The 22,206-nt window shown below is 42.5% G+C and overlaps 1 protein-coding gene across 1 annotated transcript in view; it reads right to left on the reverse strand.

The window, feature by feature from the left end:
* Positions 1 to 3,650: 3,650 nt before the first annotated feature.
* Positions 3,651 to 22,206, reverse strand: part of LOC106653324 (malate dehydrogenase, mitochondrial-like) — a 52,715-nt gene continuing 34,159 nt past the window's right edge. The window contains exon 6 of the mRNA XM_014372728.2: positions 3,651 to 3,870. Within this exon, the coding sequence (XP_014228214.1) occupies positions 3,853 to 3,870 (18 nt within the window). The 3' untranslated portion in view covers positions 3,651 to 3,852. The remainder of the gene's footprint in view (positions 3,871 to 22,206) is intronic.

The raw sequence follows: 22,206 nt of genomic DNA on the forward strand, positions 1-22,206 counted from the left end.
TTCGACGACGACAAGAAGTCGCGCAGCGTTGATAAGGAACTTTTGGGTATTCCGTTAAAGCATTCATTAAAATAAAATGCCAAGAATGTGTGTGTGCGCGCGCGAGTCCGAACGGGTCTCCCCAATTGATGGTCGATCGTTTGTGTGAGCGAGCGCAGCCAAGAATAACAGCCAAAGGTCGAGGACGAGGCTTCATTTGACAGTACCGAGTATAAGCGAAAAGTTTCGAAGAACAATAAAATGTGCAATTTAGTCGTTTTTCGAGTCGTTTTAACGTTTCGAGGCGCAGAGATCGCTCGCGAGCCGCGCTGCTGCCGCCGCAGATTGGCTGCGCACTAAAGTTAATTAAAAAGCTACATACGCTACAGAACTGCGCGCTCGTCAACATGAATTATGCGCATATATAGACTGCGCTGCACATATAAAAGAGACGTCGTACTGTCTTAAAAGCTGCGAGCAACATGCACAAACACAAACACGCGCAGCACACACACGTTGTCAGTTCATACGTCATAGAAGAAGAGGAGAAAAAAGTCGAGAAAAAAATACGAGTAGCCGAGCGCGAAAAAAGTGAAAGAGCATATAATAAGTGTAAGAGCGCACGAGCGCGCGCGCATAGACCTAGACTCTATGAGCCTCGGGACGTTACACAGAGCTTCTACGGACGTGCAAAGAGCGAGGGAATCGGAGCAGCCTACATATACACTTTTCTTCGCATCGCGCATTGCACCGAGAAGCGCGCGTAGTAGTATAAGGTATACCCTACCTACTCCACTGCTCGAGCTACACAAACTACCATAGAGCAGCAGAGCATCGCCGCAGCGTAACGAGCAATTAAAATATTTAAATGATATATACGACCTGAGAGATATGGCTCGGCTTTTGCTCTTCGTGCATAGACACATTTCGTGCGCACGCATATAAATATACATAATCCACGCGCGCGCGCGCGCGCGCGTACCTATATACTTTTCAAGGAAAAAAAGACGTGCTCCGCGTGGCGGCATGCAGCGCATTATATACCTAGCCGCGTGCGCGTCGACGAGCTGCTGCTGCTGCTGCTGCTGCGATCGCTTGTGTAGCGAGTAAAAGTACACAAAAACTTGTGTGCTCTAGCATGCTCGCCTCGTGTATGGTATTATATTGTGCGAGAATGAACCTACGACGTCGAAAGCCAGAGTAGCGCGTATAGACCGAGGCGAGATGCGTTTTTCAGCGCACGAGCTGCAGCAGTGCATCTCATTCGATTTTCTCACCGTCTAAAGTTGTGCGCGCCTCGTGTACCTTCGTTTCAAAACATTTAGTCAAACTTTTACCTAGATTTTAGCGTGTATACATTATCTTGCCACGCGGTCTTTTCCACGCTATCGTGGCGATTTCGCGCGCGTTGCCAGAAAGCTGCGATGGCGAATCACTGCGCCTCTTATTATTTAGGACATTATAAGCTGCAGTCGCACCTTACACGTCCTACCACTCGTGTGTCTATTTGATGCACGAGTTAAAGCGAGGGCACGAGTTTTCACACGAAGACTCGACTTTTGTTGGTACATTTTTTGCGCACCGGAGATGTGTGTACACGCGTGTGGCGCAGCAGTAGTGGTCAAAAAAAGCCGCAGACAGAGCAAACTCGGAGTCAAACAACGTTCGAGTTCGCGTGCTTCGTGCACGCGCTCGTACCTATATATGCATGCGCGCATTTTTTACCGTTGAACGAGAAAAAAATGTGCCCTCGCGCGCTCCAAAGAGACAGGAAATCCTGCGAATTCGCAACGGCCAAAACAGGGCCACCTCGTGTTTCCGATAATGTCGAGCTCGCGACGCTACGATAAGTGTGAAAAAAAGCCCCAAGAATTTCGTGCCGAGGCAAAGACGTCACCCGTTTGTTTGACTTGCGGAGCAAACACAGCCCCAGACCGTTGCTGCTGCACTCGAGATCGGGTTAGATGGACGAGTAGCGATTGTGTAAAGAGCAAGAAAAAAAGGGACGAAACGATACAAAAATTGGAAAATTTTTTTCATTCTATATATTGCACGGAGAGATCTCGCTATTACATGCACGCGCGCGTACGGCACACACACGCGGTATTTCACGCGCCGATGCTGCGTCGCGAGTATTACCCATAGCCCATGGGTGAAGCGAGCCCATATAATGGGTAGTTGGTATAATACGTATAGAGTATAGGCTAGTTGCAGTTGCGGCTAAGTGCACTAAGCAGCATATATATAGGAAGGTACTGCGCGATCGCTGGGTACATAGTCGCGCGCGCACGGCACAGCACACACACACACACACACAGCACACGAGCTGAGCGCGCGCGCGGTAAAGAGGAAGATTCTCCGTATGCATAGCTTTGATGCGACGGCACTAAAACACGTAATGCAACCCCAAGAGAGGAGAGAGCGAGAGAGAGAGAGAGAGATAGACATTCGCGAGATTTTCCTCTTCTCTGCATTCCTTTACTTATATGTATCCTAGGCTGCGCCGAGCTCTGCGCTATAGCTAGAGATCTGCTGCAGCTAGCTAGCTAGCTAGCTAGCCAGCTCTCCGTATCTCTGCACCGTATGTGTGTGTAGAGGTATATATAGACGTGTTTGTATGAAAAAAAATTTGCGGCCGCACGCATATCGTGGCGCATCGATGCGTGCTTGAATACAGATCGTGACCGAAGATCACTCGGGTCTTTCTTTTCTTTTTTTTTTATTCATCTATTTTGCGCTCGGCGAGAAAAATTATATTCGTAGCACGACAGCTCGTCAGTATTATACACGCCGCCGCTGCCGCTGTTGCTGAGAACCGCACTCATTGGTGTCTGAATAAATTTCAAACTTTTACAGCCCGTCGAATAACTTTATAGATTCTTTGAACGCGCGGCAGCAGCAGCAGCAGCAGCTATACGACGAGGTACTTAGTTGGAAAAAGTATGCCGATCCTCCATTCGGCGCATTTAGCGATCACCTCGAGAACAGCGGGGAGCAAAGAAAGTTCGCGCGCGTGCTGCTGCCTTTTTATCGTTATACACTCTCGTTCTTACAACAATGCCAGCTCGTCCACGAAATCCACCTTATATTTATATGCATCGAGTATGTTATTAAAGTTTGTCGTTCGCCGAGCGCGGCGGCGCCTTGTTCAAATAGCTCGTGAAAATTTTAAATGCCTTTAAAAAACACAGCGTCCATTTCGACGATTCGTCCATGCAGAACCAATGACGCGCGTACGATATATTATATTATATGTAGAAGCTCGACCATAAAAACAGAGAACAGAGAGGCATATACATGCGGCAAAGTGGCGGCGGCGGCTACGGCACTGCTCGCACGCTTGTGTCCTACTAATTGAGCGCAGAATATCTTCGTGTACGGATCTTATTGAGTTATCATAACCCACATAATCGTCACGATTAGACTGCGAATTTACGAGCTGAAACTTCATTGTTGCCGGACTCGAGGAACATTTATTGCGACGTTACTGTACACTCGGTTATAATTAATGGACGCAGACGCAGACCGACAAATCGTAAACTTGCAAATGTGCCGTTTATTAATTAATTGTCAAATTGAAGATATTCGGCCAATGCTCACATGCTCGCGAAGTTATTGTTGACTTTGGACTCGACGCTTATTTTCTTCCTATGGAATAATATAGCTGGCAAAAAGCTCTTGAGTCATTCTCAGTTCGCTCACTCGAGCTCTCCACGATCTTTGAAGTTTGAAGTTTGAAATTCCATGGAAGATTTGAATACTAGGTTAGCTGACGTTGGATTGTTTGACACCCGGTTAATTTCTCACACGCTTGAAGCAAGCGAAAGTCGTTTGATTGTCCAGATTTAGTTACTTCATATTTACTTCAGAAAATTAGGACGATATCCAAGTCTGAAAAAACAAAATCCATCTTACTGTCGAGCCTTTTTAAGTGTAAAGGTAAACAATATGGTATTTGATGCACAAGCGTATACTGTTAAAATAATTTGAAATTTAATGTAGATTTTAATGTAAAAACCAGAAATTGAAGATGAAGTAACCTATATTGAATTTTATTTACTGTACATTTTTTATGAATTTTTCATTGAATATTAATAATGTATAAGTAATGTAATGTATAAGTGCTGATTTTTTAATTTCAGACAAGAGTAATATAGATTTTAAAATAAAATGAAAATTTAATACAAAAGTGAACTGAAAAAACTTAATTTTATACTCAAATTTATGTATTTTAATTGAAAATTAACGCTTAAATAGAGATTTGTTTTCTGTATTAATTTTTCAAATAATATAAAAAAAATTTAAAAATATTAATCCCAACCTCCACCACTAGATGGCGAGTACTTTTAATGGTAAATGTGCAAGTGGCAGAATGAAAAAAATTGTATAAGTATGCAATTTGATGTATAAATTTAGTTATAAATTTACGAATAAAATTTACTAATAAATTTATTTACTAATAAATTTATTTACTAATAAATTTATTTGCAAAATTGTAAGTTAGGTATTTTCATTGAAAATTAACGTTTTAATAGAGATTTATTTTTTGTGTTAGTTTCTCAAAAAATGTCCCATAGGAAAAAATCGCAAAATTCCTACGGGGTATAAAAATCGAAAAAAGGTAGTCATACATTCTCATTTCAATTTTCTCATTCATTGTCTGAAAAGTTACATTTTCGTATGATAATATTGATTTCATATTCGTGCGTGCAGCATTACCTGTACGTGCCGATTGCTCCGGCATCGATCTAGTTTTCCAAAAATCAGTTCGGTCCCAGTCTCCGCGACGTGGGAACGCTAGATTTTCGTCATATTATTTTTTTTTCACACCCTGCCCAGTCGAGCCAAACGCGTCGGAGCCGCCTGAATCTTTGAGCCGAGCGACCAAATGGTTCTAGGAATCGAGTTGCCCGGGCGCGCGCATGGACTTTTGAACTCGCACGCACCAGACGTGCATTAAGGTGTGGGTATACAGTGCAGGCTATTGTGTGCTCGACTATTATAAACACATGCGCGTACGACGAGACCCACCATCGAGCGTCCAACCTGTTTAGCTGCTTAGTTCAACGATTGATGCGTTGCGCGTGCTCTATTACATGTGTACGCGCACACACGAGAGATACTCATTCCATTATGGATATCGCACCATTTGTCTCGACACCGACTTCATCTCGCTTCGACCGATGTGTATTTGCTCCCTTACTTACTATTGGTCCCTCGTGTATTTTCAATAAATTATTTTTACCCTAACAATTTTTGAGCTCGAGCTGAAACTCGAGTTGAATGGGGGGACATTTATATCGATCGATAAGATGATGGAGTGAATAACATTGTTTTGTTTTATTGATTATACCATTGTATCAATAAAAGTGACCAGAAATTTAAATATAAAATGACTATGGGAATTGGTGCCACATTTAAATACGAGCCCATGATTTATCAAAACAACTTGAAAAATGTATTTGTGTATTTTTTTAGGGCTGATCTGTGCGGTTACAAAATATAGCTCTATTTTTTGGTTTTTAAAGTTGTTTTTATTTTCTTCAATAAAATCAGCAATAGAAAATAATCAGACCACACATGTGTTAATATCATTCATTAATTTAGGCCCCCTTGGACGCTGTAAATCAACATTGACCTGAATTACTTCACAATAGAATCTTTGATATTTGCATCAGACCGTACTTCGATTGTATAAAGTTTTTAAAATATTTTAATCGAATTTTTGATTTGAGAACGTGTTTGCACCGTAAAGTTCTCGGTATTTTTTCATATTTTCAACAATACTGAGGCAATGCGGTGTACACGTGCGCACTTATTTTTTTTATAATTTCATTGATCATTGGATGGTTTTACGCAACGAAGATAACCATTTCAAAGCTTTAAATTAAAATTAATAAATTGCAGACGAAAAATGAAATCAATTCAAGCATTAATATTGAGGTATTTCTTTACAGGTAAAATCGAAATTTTTGTAGTTTAGTTTTCTATATAGACAAAGAATTCAAAGGAAAATAACCAGAGAAAAATGTGTTGTTGTTATGTTGAAAATTTTCGGGTTGTGTCGTGAAACTGATAATCTCTTTCAGAGACACGGCGCGTTTACGCAAATGCACTTTTCGATAAGCCGATAATCGCCGTGTTAGATTAGCCGTTTTTTTTTCATTCCTTCTAATTACATAAGGCCGACGTTCATAGAGATAATTCTATAGCTTAGGCGATTATTATAGGAAAATGAGCGGCTTTCGGCGCGATTGATAATGAATTTAAATAATTATCTATGTGTTTCATCAATGCGCTTGTCTTATCACTCTTTCTCTCGCTCGTGCTCGCGCTAACAAGCCTTTGAACTGTTTTTACGCCAGCACGACTTTTGCGCCGCGTGCGCATGTATATGTAATTAAAATACGATAAATATTAATGTGGGAATTGCGTAATATTGTCGAGCTCTGCGTATAGTTCGCGCGCGACGAGTAACGTTGTACATGTGCACGCAGCAACTATTGGCATAGGATAATTCACGCGCTTTGGGACGTCGAAGTGTGCCGATTCTATGCGATATGCATAATATGCCATAGTGAAACGTATGGTCGCACACGCATACGTGTTTTTGTGCTTTATTTTTTTTTACTTTTTTTTTAATACACCGGCTCGAGCCCTCCTTTTTTATGTTTTCTCTTCTCGCGTATACACACTTATCACTCCTACAATGCATTATAATACGCGTAAATTACATTCAAATGTACGTAATAAGGGAGCCTTTCACTTTTCCCCCGAATTACGCGCGCGCTCGCGCACGGTGATAATGAGCGAATGTATACGCGCGGGATGCAATGGAAATCGCCAAAAGTATTTATATTTCGGCAGCAGAAAATGTGTGCCTCGAGTCCCGATGGAGAAGGATTTCGGCTTTCTTTTAAAACTGACACCCCCTCCGTCGTATGGTTATGCTTCGATTCACGAGACGAATGGTTTGTTTAGTATTAGTCGATTTTCGGAGTTAGTCGAAAACTTATAGAGTCAACAGTAAAACGGACCCAAAACATACACAAATAACATGACGAACACAGTCGGAGTTGGGGTTTCTCTTAATAAGGATCGAAGCTGCGAGCAGCACAGCCTCGCGCAAGGTATATATAATAGAGGTGTATATAGCCAATGTTTTCAGCTTGGGATTCTCACTGCAGCTACTTTGAGAGCCGTAAAGAGCGAGAGAGAGAATAAAAAAAAAAGGAGAGAAAAAGAAAAAAGGAAGGAGCGCGAGAGGTAGAGCTCGCGCGTGAGGCAGTCGAGAGAGTAGGAGCCTGGGCTCGCGCGAGCTTATACAGCATATTATATTATACGTTGCGTCGAGCTCTCTCTCGTGTATGTGTGTGTAGCTGCTGGCGTAGCTCTGCCTCAGACACGGTACGGTTACGGTTGCCTATCTGTGGGGGCAAGGACGGCCGAGGTCGCTCGCTTCCCTCTCGCTCGCTTTCGTTCGCGATCGAGAGAGAGCCGAGCCGAGTCGAGGCAGGCACGGCGCTGTATATATACTGCGCAGACATATTATATACCTGCTGCTGCTGCAGGCCTCGCTTGTTTGCTTGCGGAGAGGCCGTCGCTCTTTCGTACGTGTGTAATAATATATCTATATGTGTGTATACGAGAAACGAGACCTATAGGTATAGGATACACATACACATACACACTTATGTACGCGTGCACTGCAGTATAGACGCTGCAGTACTTATACGAGTTACGGACTGCAATACTTGCGGGCGCGCGCGCGCGCGGAGGAGATTCGAGCCGAGACGAGTTTTCTGCTCGAGCAGCGCGGAGCAACGCGAGTGCCTTGCCTTGCCTTGCCTGCCTGCCTACCTGTCCCATAGAACGGAGCCTTGTGCGCTGTTGTATTACTCGGCGGCCCTGCACCGAGGACTCAAGAGAGAAAGAGAGAGAGCTGGTACGTTATGTCCTGTGGGAGCAGGAAGTGTGCGTGTGTGTGTGTATAGGCACACGAGCACACTGCAGCTCTCGTAGCTGCTGCTGCTGCTGCGCTGAGTTATTTGCGAGAGAGCTCATCGACCCTCTTTTTCTTCATTTATATACACACGTGCAATATAGTATATATAATACGCAATATATATATAGCATGTACGCACATACAGTGCACCGTATACTATCTCATAAATAGTTCAATGTTTCTTCTCTTCCCTCCCGAAAAAAAATTGCGAGCTTTATACTTCTTATACCTAGAAGCTTCGCTCAACGCCAGTGCGATGCGACCAATTAGATATACCGCGAGCGACTGTGTTATATCGTAGCGTACATACAAGAGCCTCTATAAGAGACTCAGGAAGACCTTTTCTCGCGCCCATATGTGCACACACACACATGAACATAGAAAAAGAGAGAGAGAGGACGCGCTGCACTTCTCGCTCGTGTAATAATACACGCTATCCGCGCGCGCCGTGTTATAATAATGCAAGCGTGCTGCAGTTAAGCACAAGTGTGGGTGGTAACCAAGAGCAAGAGCTTCGCTTCTATATAGAGACCGAGAGAGAGAGAGAGAGAGAGGAAGAGAGATAGGATTGATAAATAAGAATGCAACAGCGTGCAACCTCGACCCTGTACTCGCAGCAAGGTTGCCGCGCCTGCCATATTATAATGTGCGAGCTGCATCCGAGCGAGCGAGCGAGCGAGAGAGAAAGACGACTACATACACGCACGTATATGGGTGGACATGCGACGACGAAGCCACGACCGACGACGACCGTGGCTCGCAACTCATGGGAAGGACGATGTCAAGGCGATTATACCCTCCAGCTGTCTATTTACCTTTATGAAATATACGGCCAGGCGAGAGAACGCGATGTCGAGTTTCCGTCGCGCGCGCGCCCACACAGTATATATACTGCACTTGTATTTCATGTATTTACTGCAACTCGCGAGACCAATGCGCCGAGAGACAGATATATCGAACAGTGGAAAATTTTAAGGACCGCGACGACGCGTTATTATATTGACTTATACGACTGGTTAACGAGACCAAATATCCGCACCACGGAGTCGAGAGACGTATGTTTCGCGCGCGAGTCCCGATACGGCAAAAACGATCCGGACGTGGCGGCTGCGATCGCGAGCTGTTACGTAAAAAAAATATTATTGACAGCACAACGAAATTAGTATGAATGCGATATTATGTCTGTATATGCCCGCGACTCTCCTGACCGAATGAAAGAAATTTCGCGAGCTTCGATGCAGCTCGATCGAAAAGAAATCGATTTTTTTGTTGTTGTGTGTGCAGTTTGAAAATTTGTAGGAGCCCGGGCAAGAAAGTACTCTTCCATTCCCCCGCTACGGCGCACTTTTCGAATACGGCGATCACGATGATGATGATGATGACTCGCAGCGAATATCGCTTTATATGCATGGTGTACACACACTTACCCACGCGCGTATACCGTATAACGTACGTATACATACGATCCACACGCGCGTATAATATACAGTACAGAAGCATAATGTTACTCTGCTGTGCCAAAAGAAATGCATCATAATGAGTCGAGAGATCAGTGCGCGAAGAGAAGAGCGATTTTTATAATACGCACATACTTTTTTACTTTCTCCAGTGCGTATATAAAGGTGTATACATGCCCGTGCACTGTCGCTGCTGCTGCTGCTGTTACAGTTGCTGTCATAAAAGGTAGCATAACTATATACAGATATATACATCGAGAGCTGCGAGCTGCGCGTGCACGAGCAAGAGCAGGAAAAAACTCTCGATTTGACCCAGTTAAAATTATTTTTATCCTTATCATTATTATTATCCCTTTCGTTGTTGCTCCCTCGCATTATACGCCGTATAGCAGGATCGAGAGCCGGCCGCCGAGGGACTGCGCACCGCCGCCGCCGAATACAATTGATCCTCACGCTCTCGACACATACCAAATTGCTGTGCTCGCCCAATAATGCGTCAGAAGAGAAACTGCACTACTAAAGACTCCCGATATGCCCCGATCGAGTCGCGCCGCATTCACGAGAGAGAGAGAGAGAAGCTTTTACGTCGTACTTTATTGGCCCCCTGTGCTGCGCTCGAATGTCACACAATGAAGAGCTCATTGGTATTTTAACTTTATTCGTGGCTCGAGTTGATTAAAAATTATTACATAAAATTATGACCAATTTCAATTTAATGCGTGTCACAACTGCACAGGCGCACGCGAAAGTATGTATATAGAGTATTAAGTATCGAGAGACTCGTTTGTTCCGTCGAGTATTATACATTTTATGTTATTATGTTTTAGATTATTGCACGACGCGAGCTCGTGTACCTGCTCGTGCCCAGGAATTGCTGTGGTGATTCGCTGATTCATTTTTGCGCCAGAAGACAAGCATTTTATTAGATTTCAAACTGAGAAAACTCTTAATTAGCGCGAATTCACGTTTTCCCCGATGAAATTATGTCATCGTATGGGGCAATTGGCTTAATGGCAAATCGTTTAAATCCGTCGGCTCGTGATTTTTTTCGACTGTCGAAATTGACTGATAGACGTGCCTATAATATACACTCGCACGCGCGCGCGGGCGCCATATACCGTTTTCACGATCGCTTCTATACCTCTCGTTATAATTATCCCTTTTTCTTCTCGCCGATGTACCGATATAATGGCTGAAAAAGCTACATTGCACAGCAGCCACCCGCATCGCGCTCGCTAGGAGACATTACTTCGTCAGCATCGCACGAGGTGGGTTGAGAAAGTGCACTGCATAGCTGCTGCTGGTGCAGAGCCGCCTCGCCTTAAAAAAACTGCTAGAGCTGCTATTAATTCAACAGGACGCGGAAAAATTATGGCAGCTAATGTAGTTGCTCGTCCAAGATTGCACTGAGAAAGAAAAGAAGAAAAAAAAGAAAGACGTAATCGTGGTTTTTGTGCACACAATTTAGGGCATAAAAGCTAAGCTTATGTATTAGCTTTGTTACGCGCGCAAGCTTCGAATTATCAGCGCATAAAAATTGAAATATATCGAGGAAATGTATAAAGGATCTGCTGCCGCACGGCGTTAATTATAAGTATAGAGCCTGGCCGCGCGCGAAGCACTTAGACACCGCACCATGGCGCGCTAAGCCGCCGAGGTTCTGAGCGATTCCTCGCGGTATAATGCAGGGACGACGAAGCTTATTTTATTTTGAGCTTGGCGCGCGCAGATTGGCTCGACGCGCGCACGCATTTAGCTATATCTGCCATTACAATACACTTTTAGTCTTTGTCGACCATAAATTTAAATAATTTTTTTTATAATACATCTGTGCTCGCGGTGCGTGTTATATGTGCGCTCGGTGCGTTAGCCGGTCGAATTGAATTACGATGTATTATTCCCGCGCGCGCAACCATACTCGCAGAAAGAGTGTGGGGATATATATGATAAAAGTAAAAAGACACAATTTTAGATGCATCTACATATATTACGTTTCTGCAAGCGCGAGTCCCGACGTATTATTGCACTTTGTACCATCTTCTCTCTCTCTCTTCCTCTTTCTCTCTCTTCTACAAAGAAACTAGTTTCTCTCTGGCTTCATTCGTTTTTTCTTGCGCGCACAGCCCTGCGAGATAGGTTTTGCTGCTCTCGCTTGCTTCACCTGATTTTTTCGGTGTACATATACTCGCAGATATTTATTGCGTATATAACGCCAGCGGTAAATTCTCCTAGTCCATAATGTTATATTGCATCACCGCAACACCTGGATTTATTATCTCTCTTTCGCTCGCGTATATATATGTGGCCTCCGATATATACAAACGGACAATTTTTAGCCTTGTAATGCCCTGGCGCGCGAAATGGTATACCAATTGAAATTGGTTTCTCTCGACTCTCGAGTATAATTCTTATCAATCGTCGAGGAGTCTCTCTCTCTTTCTCTTTCTCCGCGCACGATTATGTTACGAGCGGATCATAATTTTCAATCGAAACCTGAATTTCCATCCGAGATTTCCTGAGAATACTGAGTTTTTACCTTGCGACCAAGAAAGATCACGTGCCAATTTTAAAAGTCATTAATGGTATTGAGTAACGAAAGTAATTATATACACTTTAGCATACGCGATACGGGTCTATTAAATAACTCGGCGAGTGGCACATGGAAGGTAGAAGGAAGGAAGCGATCGGATTTCGTTTGTTGATATTTACGGATATTATTTTTGCCTGAATAAAGTTCGACGCTACCAATACGGCGCACACGCATTCACTTCGATCTGTGTCAAACAGAACCTGGACGTTGTAAGGACACACGTTTATCGATTTTTTCTGAGAACGATCAAACAGGTTTTAAAGAGTCTGCCCGTAAAGTCAATGATGAACAGGATTTGTCATCCCCCTTGTGTTGCGCGTATGTGTGCGAGCATGTCGATTAAAAAAAATTTTCGGGCATCACTGAGCTAGATATTGACCGCAATACGACAGAAGTACATAAGAAAATTAATTATTCCGTTGAGTTCACAAGCGATTTAGTGAACATCAAAAGTTATTAACATCATCAATTTGACATCTGGCCAATTAATGATATTTCGTGTAAATTGAGCTTACAAATGCTTTAGCTATAGTCAGAATATTAATTTATTATCAGCAAGAGACGTTTGAGCATTTAATCAAGTTCTTTAAGGTTGTTTTGAAACATTTTCGTATTTTTCAGTATTCATGCGGAAGACTTATTGAGCATACAAATTTTTCTGTCTCTTTTTGAGCTATATGTTTGAAATTTTTATTGATACAACGACAAAATATCGTGCGGGACAAAATGAAAAGAGTACACAAAGAGGAAAGAAATAAGAAAGAAATGAAAAAAGGAGAAAAAAAATACCTATCTGAAGAGGTCAGTAGCATCAACAATATATAATCGGCTGAAAAGCTCTCTCACCTCTTTCCGGATCAAAACTTTCCGAGAGCACACGATACGCGTGAGACAATAGATGAATGCATAAAAAAAAGAGAGAATGAATCGTCCATTAGTAATGCAATCGGTATTCGGCGCCGTTCGGCTGTGTGGCGTGGATATAACGGATTCGTGTATATAAAGACAAAGAAAAATTTGTCAATGGATTTTTGCTAAAAGAGAGAGGGACGATGCGAGCAAGAGATCGGCAAAAGACGCGCCGCGCAGCTCTTACGATATATACGTATACGCTGCAAGCACACACGTATAATATGGGCGCGTATGTGTGTGCATGTGGCACCTAAGATACGTGACGCAAAAATAAATATCGTTGCCGAGGGTGATTCATTCGAGAAATGCAAAGCGCTTCACGTTCTATTTTCCGAAGCTATTTTAGAACTGTCGTACAACGAGCTGTTTGCCACCGTTAATAGAAATACCTCGCACACCTGACACTCGTCCCCACTATCATTATGGATGTCGGAAAAACTATTGATTAATTACATGAATACTTTCAATTTTCATGACTATGTGCCATTTATTTGATAAAAAATAATAGAATATAAAAAATATATTAATTTATAGTCCAGGATCTTTTTTCATCTATGGTAGAAATGTTCAATATTTTACTGCTAGTTCTTGAACAACAAAAAAGATCTTTGCACGTGAAAGAGACATTAGAGCTGGATATTTACTTTTCAAAAGTGTGCCATTTTTTAAATTATTTGCGGTAATAATAATAAAAGAAAACAATATTTTTTTTCAGGAACGTGTTAGACTTATTAAATTACTTTTACTTTGACACTTGCAGATTTAAAGATAAAGGTACTGGCCATCTGGTGGTGGCTGTTGAACGTGATATTATCGTATTTGCAGTAATTGTGTTATGTAATATATGCTACAAATTCTTCAAATTTTCCTCGCCCTCAAAATAATTATTTTTATGAACTTATTAGGACTTATACAGTTATTTTTACTTTCCCACTCGTGGGTTTACAAATACAATTACTTACCATCTAGTGGTGAAAACTTGAAGTATCATCGTATTTTAAGTAGTTTGAAACTAGTCTGAATTTTTTTTAGTACTTGAATTGTCATTTTCAAGCCATTTACAATTAATGGTAATGTATTTTAAAACATTTTACATGATCATTTTTTGATCATCAGGATTTAATTAATGTTGAGCATTTTTACCAGAGATCCTATGTTCGTAAAATCATATACACTAAATTGTCAATAAAAACAAAAGTTTGAGATGTGGAATAGTTTTCGATAAATTGATATAACTATTAACAAGTAAAAGATAATAAAATTCATAGCTTACAGTGGCTTTTATAAATTTATAATTATTATAAAGTTTGAAAAAAATGTAATGAACGATATGAGTCATGAGTGATAAGAGAGGAAACTTATGAATTAAGAGCCACCTTACAGGTGTATGAGGTTGTAAACGACTAAAATACAGTTCTGTATCGGGATATGTTTTACCATTCTGCGCGAAGAACGTCCACCATATACCGAAAGCCCGAAGTCTCATAACTCGATTAGGGAGGGCTTCCACGCTAATGACCACATCGGGTATCTGGTGAACTGCGAATCGTACGATATGAATAGTATTTAAAGTTGACGCGCTTCTGCAAATATTTAGGCCTATGCTTATTATTAATCCAAGCTCTCTGGCTCTGCGGTGGTACTCTCTCTCTCTTTCTGCGCGTTTCTCGCTAGTTTTCCACGGGAGAAGTGCCTGCTACGGTACGTCGTTATGGCACGCGCGCCTATGCTCTCCAACCAATACGTATAACGATATTTTATAGTCAGCTGAATCATAGCCCAAGTTATGCGAACTGGCGACGACGCGCTACGCGCAGCAACACGGTAGCCGTGCGCGACGACGATGCACTGGAATTTGCGTACGCGCGCGTGCGAGCGCACACACATAGTATAGTCTCTGAAATGCGCGACAATTTTAGGGTCGGATATTTTTGGCTTCTCGCACGCGCGCGCGCCCCGAAATATCCCCTTAATTCTAGGATAAACAGACTGGAATGCGGCTCGGGCCCTCGGTTACTGCAATTTTCTTTAATCATTCGCGAGTGTATAAATCAATATTAGGCTGAAGCGAAGACTCGCTCGCGTGTGCCAATACAAATATACGATTCGATTGCTGAGTTGCAGCGCACAAGCGCCATATCAATCATTTTTGAGCTATTTAAACTGCGATCTTCGACTCCTTCGCGCCGGTTGTCGCCGTCTTCGTCGCCGTCGTTGTCGACGACGTCTCGCGCTATATAAGAGAAAAAAAAAGAAGAGAGAACGAAGAAGCAGCAGCTGCTGCAACTGCGCCAGCAGAGCCGCACGACTAAACGTTTTATCTTGCTTGTCGCGTACGAATTTTTTTCTTCCCCCCCATAAAGTCATTGACCCGTCTGAAGTATGGTTGAGGGCTACACGCGTGCGTATACGTATCGTACACGTAAACGAGTGTTTGTGTGTATATGTGCGTGTGTGTGTGTATACAAGATTATGATAGCGCACGACACTCTGGTTACGTGTAATTTATGCGATATTTTTACGCCTCGATGCAGCAGCGGCAGTGCACCGCGCACTGCATCGGCGCTCGATCGAAGAAAACGTGTGTGTTTTATCTCTCGCCAATGCGCGCCTACCATGTATAGAGTTCTGCAGCAGCAGCGCGCACGGGACCGTCTTCGCGTATGCGTGTGTGCGTGCGTTTATCGAGTCCTTCAGGACGACGACGACGATGATGACGACGACGATGTCTTTATTTTATGCATTTTTTACTGCCTGTCTAAACTACTAAATTTTGCAAATGTCATATTTATAAGACCCAGTTTATTGCACATCCGTTTGCTTTGTGCGTACACGCACGTACCTACGTATATACGCGTGTGTGCAAGCTCGCGAATATATAATTATCCTGTGAATCGAGCGAAGAAAGAGCATCATAACGCGCACGGCAGTGTCTCGCGCAGCAAAGCGAAGGTTTATAAGGGGCATAAAATTGTCAAAACTTTCGCGAGTATTCAGAACTGCACAGCGCGCGGCAACGACGACGAATTAGCGAAAATATCCTGGCTGAATTTTTATCAACGGTGCATCCGCATTTATGCGTACGACGACGGGGTCTACCTCTCGTCGAGTCGAGTCGTTGTCACGTCGTCGTGGTCTCACCGAGCTGAAGGAGGCACATAAACGTCACGAGCGTTTGTGACTCGGCCGCAGAGCTTCTCGCAGTATATTATGAAAACGAATCGGCTGAAGAATGCTAAATTAAATTTAAATATACAGTGTATAAAAATATCCCACCCGCTGCTGTCGAGGCAGATCAGCAGCGTGTCAGCGTGAAGCAGCCGTGGCGCACTTTTCTTCTTCTTCTTTTTTTTTTCTTTTTAAGAGAAATACAAAATGAAGAGAAAAAACAAAGCGCCGCGCGGTGTCGTCGTTGTATATAGCTGCATTCGTCGTTTCATTGAAATGAATTTGACCTTGTCAAGGCAAGAGAAGGAGCTCGAATCGCTGCAATCGCTTCGAATACGGTATATGTGCACGGGTGAAAGAGATAGAGAGTAAGTGAGAGAGAGGCGCATTACACGTATAAAAATAATTCGCGCGTTTGTGTACGTGCGGCCGCATACATGTATACCTGTATATACGTACGACGGTATTGGATCGAGCAGTGCTTGCACGGCATGGTATATTCTGCACTCACTCACATGCATAGCAGCAGCAGCCACAGCACGAGAGCTGCTGCTGCTGCTGCTGCTGCTGCTGCTGCACCAACACCAACACAATCGGATCGAGCGGCGTGAGCGGGGCAATGACGTCAGAAAGTGCGGATGCACGCGTTATAAATTGCAAGAAAGTTTTATTATCAAGGGCACAACAACAACAACAACAACAACGGCACCAACAAGCGCATAGCATAGCACAGCACACGGCTGCGAGCGAGAAAGAGAGAGAGATAGTACGTGCATGCGAGTGAACGCGTGCGGGAGCTCGAGAAGAACATAAGTGAGTTCGGGGCTGCTGCAGCTGTGTGCGTTATATACGCGGCCGCACACGGCACGAATATATCCCTTTATATATCATATACACGGCGGATAAATCTTATATTATATACGCGCGCGACATTCTTTTATGAAATTATTATTCGGATGGGCTTTCTCGAGGCTCATCAGTTTAAATCCTCGCGCCGACGCCGCCATCGTTTATCAATGCATCGCTTTGTGCTGGTGTAAAAGAAATTTAATTAGTCACAGCGAAAAATAAAAGGGTACGGAGGAATGAAGAAAAAAAACCATCATCCTCCGCAACGTTTCCTTTTTCCATTGTCCAAAGAGATCCGGATTTTCTGGTTCTATATTATATACGTGTACGAATGTTCGAAGATGTACCGAGACTATATTCGAAGCAGGGTGCACAGCAAGGTGTGCTGCTGCTGCTGCTGCAAGCCAACCAATTACTTTGAGCCGGTGCGGTTCCATGACGAACTATTTTATATATAATACAGCGTTTAACTAAAATGTGTGTGACCGCGTGCAGTGCGCGCATACCAGAGCTGCGGCTGCACTATTTTCGTGGAAAGTATTTGGCATGAGTGTCGGTGCGATATAGCAACTGTATAAGTTGCCGACGCGAAACTACATTCGTCGCTGCGTGACCCTATGCATATAATATTATAATATAGCCATTCGAGTCGCGTTGCGCGAGCCGATTTTTCCTTAACCCGAAATATTCAATGAAACGCGGCGTCACGTCAATGGGTGAGATTTTCGGGCACACGGTCGATTTTTTCGCGCCGCGCGAGGCCGAAATGTTTGCAAAATTGTCGTCGTCGTCGTCTCGTTCCGCGCTCGGGCCAGGAATTCCGATTATATTGTTGCAGAGTGGGTGCAGTGCTACTACTTAGCTGACGCTTATAGGCTGCTGCGCACATATTTTCGACGTTTATTTTTTAATGAACCGGTCGACTGCTCTGTCGCGCTGGCCCGCAAATGCGACACGACGATGACAAATGTGCTTATAATATTGCATAATTTGGGTGTTAAAATTCAATCGGTAACGTGTAAGTAAGCAAACAAGCGAGCAACAAGCTGCAGCAGTAACGCGACAGTCTCCATCTCCGCGCCCCGTTTTTCCGTGCTTTGACAATTATGCGGAAATATGAAACTGCAGCAGCATAGCGGCAGCACGTATGTAAAATATGCATGCGTGTCAATAATATAATGTGTCGTGCGCAGAGAGGGCCTACTTGCCGCAGCGAAAGTTCCACGACTCTAGCCCACCGTTGCTGCTGCTCCATTATTTAAGAGCACTTAAAATTATCAAAATTGGCCAGCTTCCCAAGTCCCTGTCGTACGCGAGGAATGCGACTACTCGTGCTTGATTTAGTATATGGCTCGACGAGTAGAGCGAGCCCGGCATCGGTCACTGCTTAACCGCCGCCGCCTCAATCATATGTATATATAATGCATGTAGCATTTTTGTCGTACAATGTAAATCGAAGTCGGTAGACAAGGCGAAATGTTATTTCGCTCGAACGGCCCGGACGGCAGTGCGCGGACTCGACGTCCACGAGAGCATGCTTATGAGCAGGTCGCTTTGTAACAGCTTATCTTTTGCACATGTTAGCAGCTAAATGTCTGCTCAGCAGTGATCGAGAGCACGCGTAGCCAAACGGCCTGCGGCTCTCCGAATGATATGAGTTATGCTTTCGTCGATCGGGAATATGATCGATGGGTCCCGATTCGGAGTCGCTGTATATTTTTCATCGGGTAGCACATTAAAAGTATACGTCGACTAACTTGCCCGGGCAAAATTTCAAATGCGAGATAGGTATGCTGGAACGCGTTACAGGTTGCGCGCTCGAGTGTGAACGTGTTACGAGAGTGTATAAATGTGCACTCGATGCGTTCAACACACATAGTATCTATTTATAAAAGTAAAGAAGCGTCTCGGCCGCGCGCGTTGCTGGTAAAAATCAACGGCTATGATATAATCGCGATAATCTTCATCGGCGCTTAGCAGCTGGGGTATAAGTCCGCGTGAATATAAGTTCACGACCTCGTACGGAACTCTAAAAAGGATTATCCTTTCTCACGAGTGCGTTCTTATAGTAGGTATAGATAATTCCACGAATGTGTTATGATCATCGGAGCTGCTGGTGGAGCATTTCTTAACCGGGACCGTCATAGTGTTGGCGCGCGCTTCTATCGTAGCAAAGAGACTCAACTGCGAGCATAAAAACGTTCAGTTTTACTAATACACTTACATTGTACCTCGAGAAAACATCGATCCCGAAGAGTATACGTGTGTACATCCCCGAACTCCGAGCGCGCATCACAGTGTACAGCAGCACACGAGGGCCTAGCGTGGTTTTCGCGATGCGCATCGCGTGCGCTGCCGCTTCCGCGAATCGACTCGCGCGACCTTTTTTCCTATTTCTATATGTATCCTCTCGCGCACACAGTCCTCGAGAGCTCCCCGAAGATCACTCGCAGAAAACGCACTTACATGCGGCAGGCAGGCTTGCTTAGTGCGAAAAGCAATACCCCCAACCACTTTATGCATGCGTGCAGTACACATAAGTTTTTCGCTTCATTTTCTCTTTTTCGCGCTACCGATCGTGATGGAATGCCATATACGCACACGCAAAATAGTCCCTATGCAGCCTCCTCTTACAGTTCACGAGATATATAGAACCAACGGTGACCAATGATGATTCAATGTGTACTAACAGCTTTCATCGCGCTACGCGCGCACCAACTACCCGTCTCGATCACATAATATAAAAAAATTTGAAAACTCGCGCTCAGTGCATTGCACGCCATCTATTCAAAAAATATAGTAGATTTTCTTACAAGGGGGATAAATGAAAATTTCGTATGCACGTGATAATGGCGCCGAGGTGAAGCCGAGATCATAGAAGTTTCCCATCTATTGTGAAAGTAGAAAATAACAATCAGATGAGTTACTTGAATGATAAAGTTTTGATAAAAAAAGATTTTGATTATCATAATGATTGCCCATTTCAAGTCAATTCCCGATTGAAAATTGATGAACATAAGGAAATGAAATACATATTAGTATGAAAATATAAAATTTTCATGTGGGAATTGAATGTGGGATTTGTCAAAAATTGTTTGGACGAAAATGTAACCTCAAACAATACATAAATGCAGTACATTGTCGTAGTAAACCCTTCGAGTGCCACATATGTCACAAATCCTTTGGATACAAGAATCACCTGAATTATCACACAAAAGCAGTTCATGATCGTAGCAAACCATTCGAGTCTGACGTTTGTCATAAATCATTTGGATGCCAGGCTTATCTAAAAAAGCATATAAATGGAGTACATGATCGTAGCAAATCCTTTGAATGTGACATTTTTCACAGATCATTTGGACAAAAGAGATATCTTAAAACTCACACAAGGATAGTTCATAATCGTATCAAATCTTTTGAATGTAACATTTGCCACAAGTCATACGGCTGCAAAGATTACCTCAGTAATCACATAAAAGCAGTACATGATGGTATCCAACCATTTGAATGTCAAATTTGTCACAAATCATTTGGTCGCAAGGATATCCTCAAAGCTCACATTAATGCAGTACATGATCGTATCAAACCCTTCGAGTGTAAGATTTGTCACAAACTATTTTCGAAAAATAGTAATCTCAAAAATCACATCAATGCAGTACATGATCGCAGCAAACCCATCACGTGCAGCATTTGTCACAAATCCTTTAGATACACGGGTGACCCAAAGAAACATTTAATTGCAGTACATGATCGTAACAAACCATCGACTATGAGATTATTAGAGAGCGATTTAGATGCAATGAAGACATCCTTACTCACATGAATACACAGTGGATTTTTAGAATATCTATCACATGAAAATTCTTCAATTTTTAAAAAACAATAAAATATTTGAAACTGTTACTCATTTTGTCATGTCTGTTTTCGTACATAAACTATGGTATTTAAAATATTGAGACACCAGAGGAGGATAAACTATTACAATTGTACATGTGCAGGCGAAAGATCCTGCAATACCTACATCACTTACAATCGATTCGAATTGCGCTTTAAAATGTCATACCGCTTGATACTATCTGTATGTAATGAGTCTAAAGCTAAAAGTGATATTTGGACTTACCAAATAAGAGAATGAGAAAAACCCGGAATAAGTCTCGAAAAACTTGTACCTTTAAATTTATCTTATATATTATGTCTCATTAAATATTTACTAACAATTGTTCGAAAAACAAATATTTGCTAGCGTAATACGAGTGAGTTTGCGTACATTCTTAACTCTATTTTAGACGTAAACTATTTTTAACAGATAACTCTATTAAATTTTTCACTGCTTTTGAAGATCAATTCATTTTTTTTCCATCTTAAAATGTTGTTTATTTAGTGAACTTTCGTTTTTATTTATATGCACACTATTTATCGGTGCTAATGACGTAAACCAGTTTATCTTACGTGACAAAGAATAAAATTGTTATCTCATTAGCAATTTTGACCTAAGATGCTTTTATCAAGTAAATTAGATGCCATTCAAAACCTTGTTTATTACGCGACACATATATCAAGTTTATACCGAAGTTACGTCGAACATCGAAATGCATTATCCCAAAGTAAATATTATTGACTAAATTATCAGTCCCAATACAGGTCATCCTAAAAATTTTTCTTATCATTTATTTCGTAATATCGTTATCGTCATTATTTGTAGAAACATAACGAGATTATACTTCGATACAGCCAACGATGCCGATCTTTGTCTATCGAATAGTCAAGGTAACGCCGACGCGAAGTGTCGAAAATGAAGGTTAAATTGCACGAAAAAAGGATATACATCAAGCATAAAAAAGTCAGTTACGATCAATAAAATAATGAGGTATTCGAGTGCAAGCATGGAATATAACCGAGAGGGACCTACATGCTCAAAAAAAAGCGCAAGCGGATACGCGCAGACACAAAGAAGAATGCATTTCTCTTCCTACCAAGAAGTATATATACGATAATAAATAAAACTCAGCAGCGGCGGCAACAGCAGCAGCAGAAGCTGCACAGCTCTCCCGCAACTCTGCTCTCGCGGCTACTCTCCTGAAAAGCAGAGAAAAATTATTCGAGTCAAATTTGGAATGTACGGATATATCGAGTACCGCGTTGGGTCGCGCGAGGGGATATTTACGCGCCCGCATAACTGAAATAAATATTCGTTTATACCTTTTTGCGCTGCAGGCTCAAAACTCAAAGAGTTTATGTATTGAAAA

The sequence above is a fragment of the Trichogramma pretiosum genome, unplaced genomic scaffold, assembly GCF_000599845.2.
Source record: "Trichogramma pretiosum strain Unisexual culture from Peru unplaced genomic scaffold, Tpre_2.0 scaffold1, whole genome shotgun sequence".
In the NCBI taxonomy this organism is placed as follows: Eukaryota; Metazoa; Arthropoda; class Insecta; order Hymenoptera; family Trichogrammatidae; genus Trichogramma; species Trichogramma pretiosum.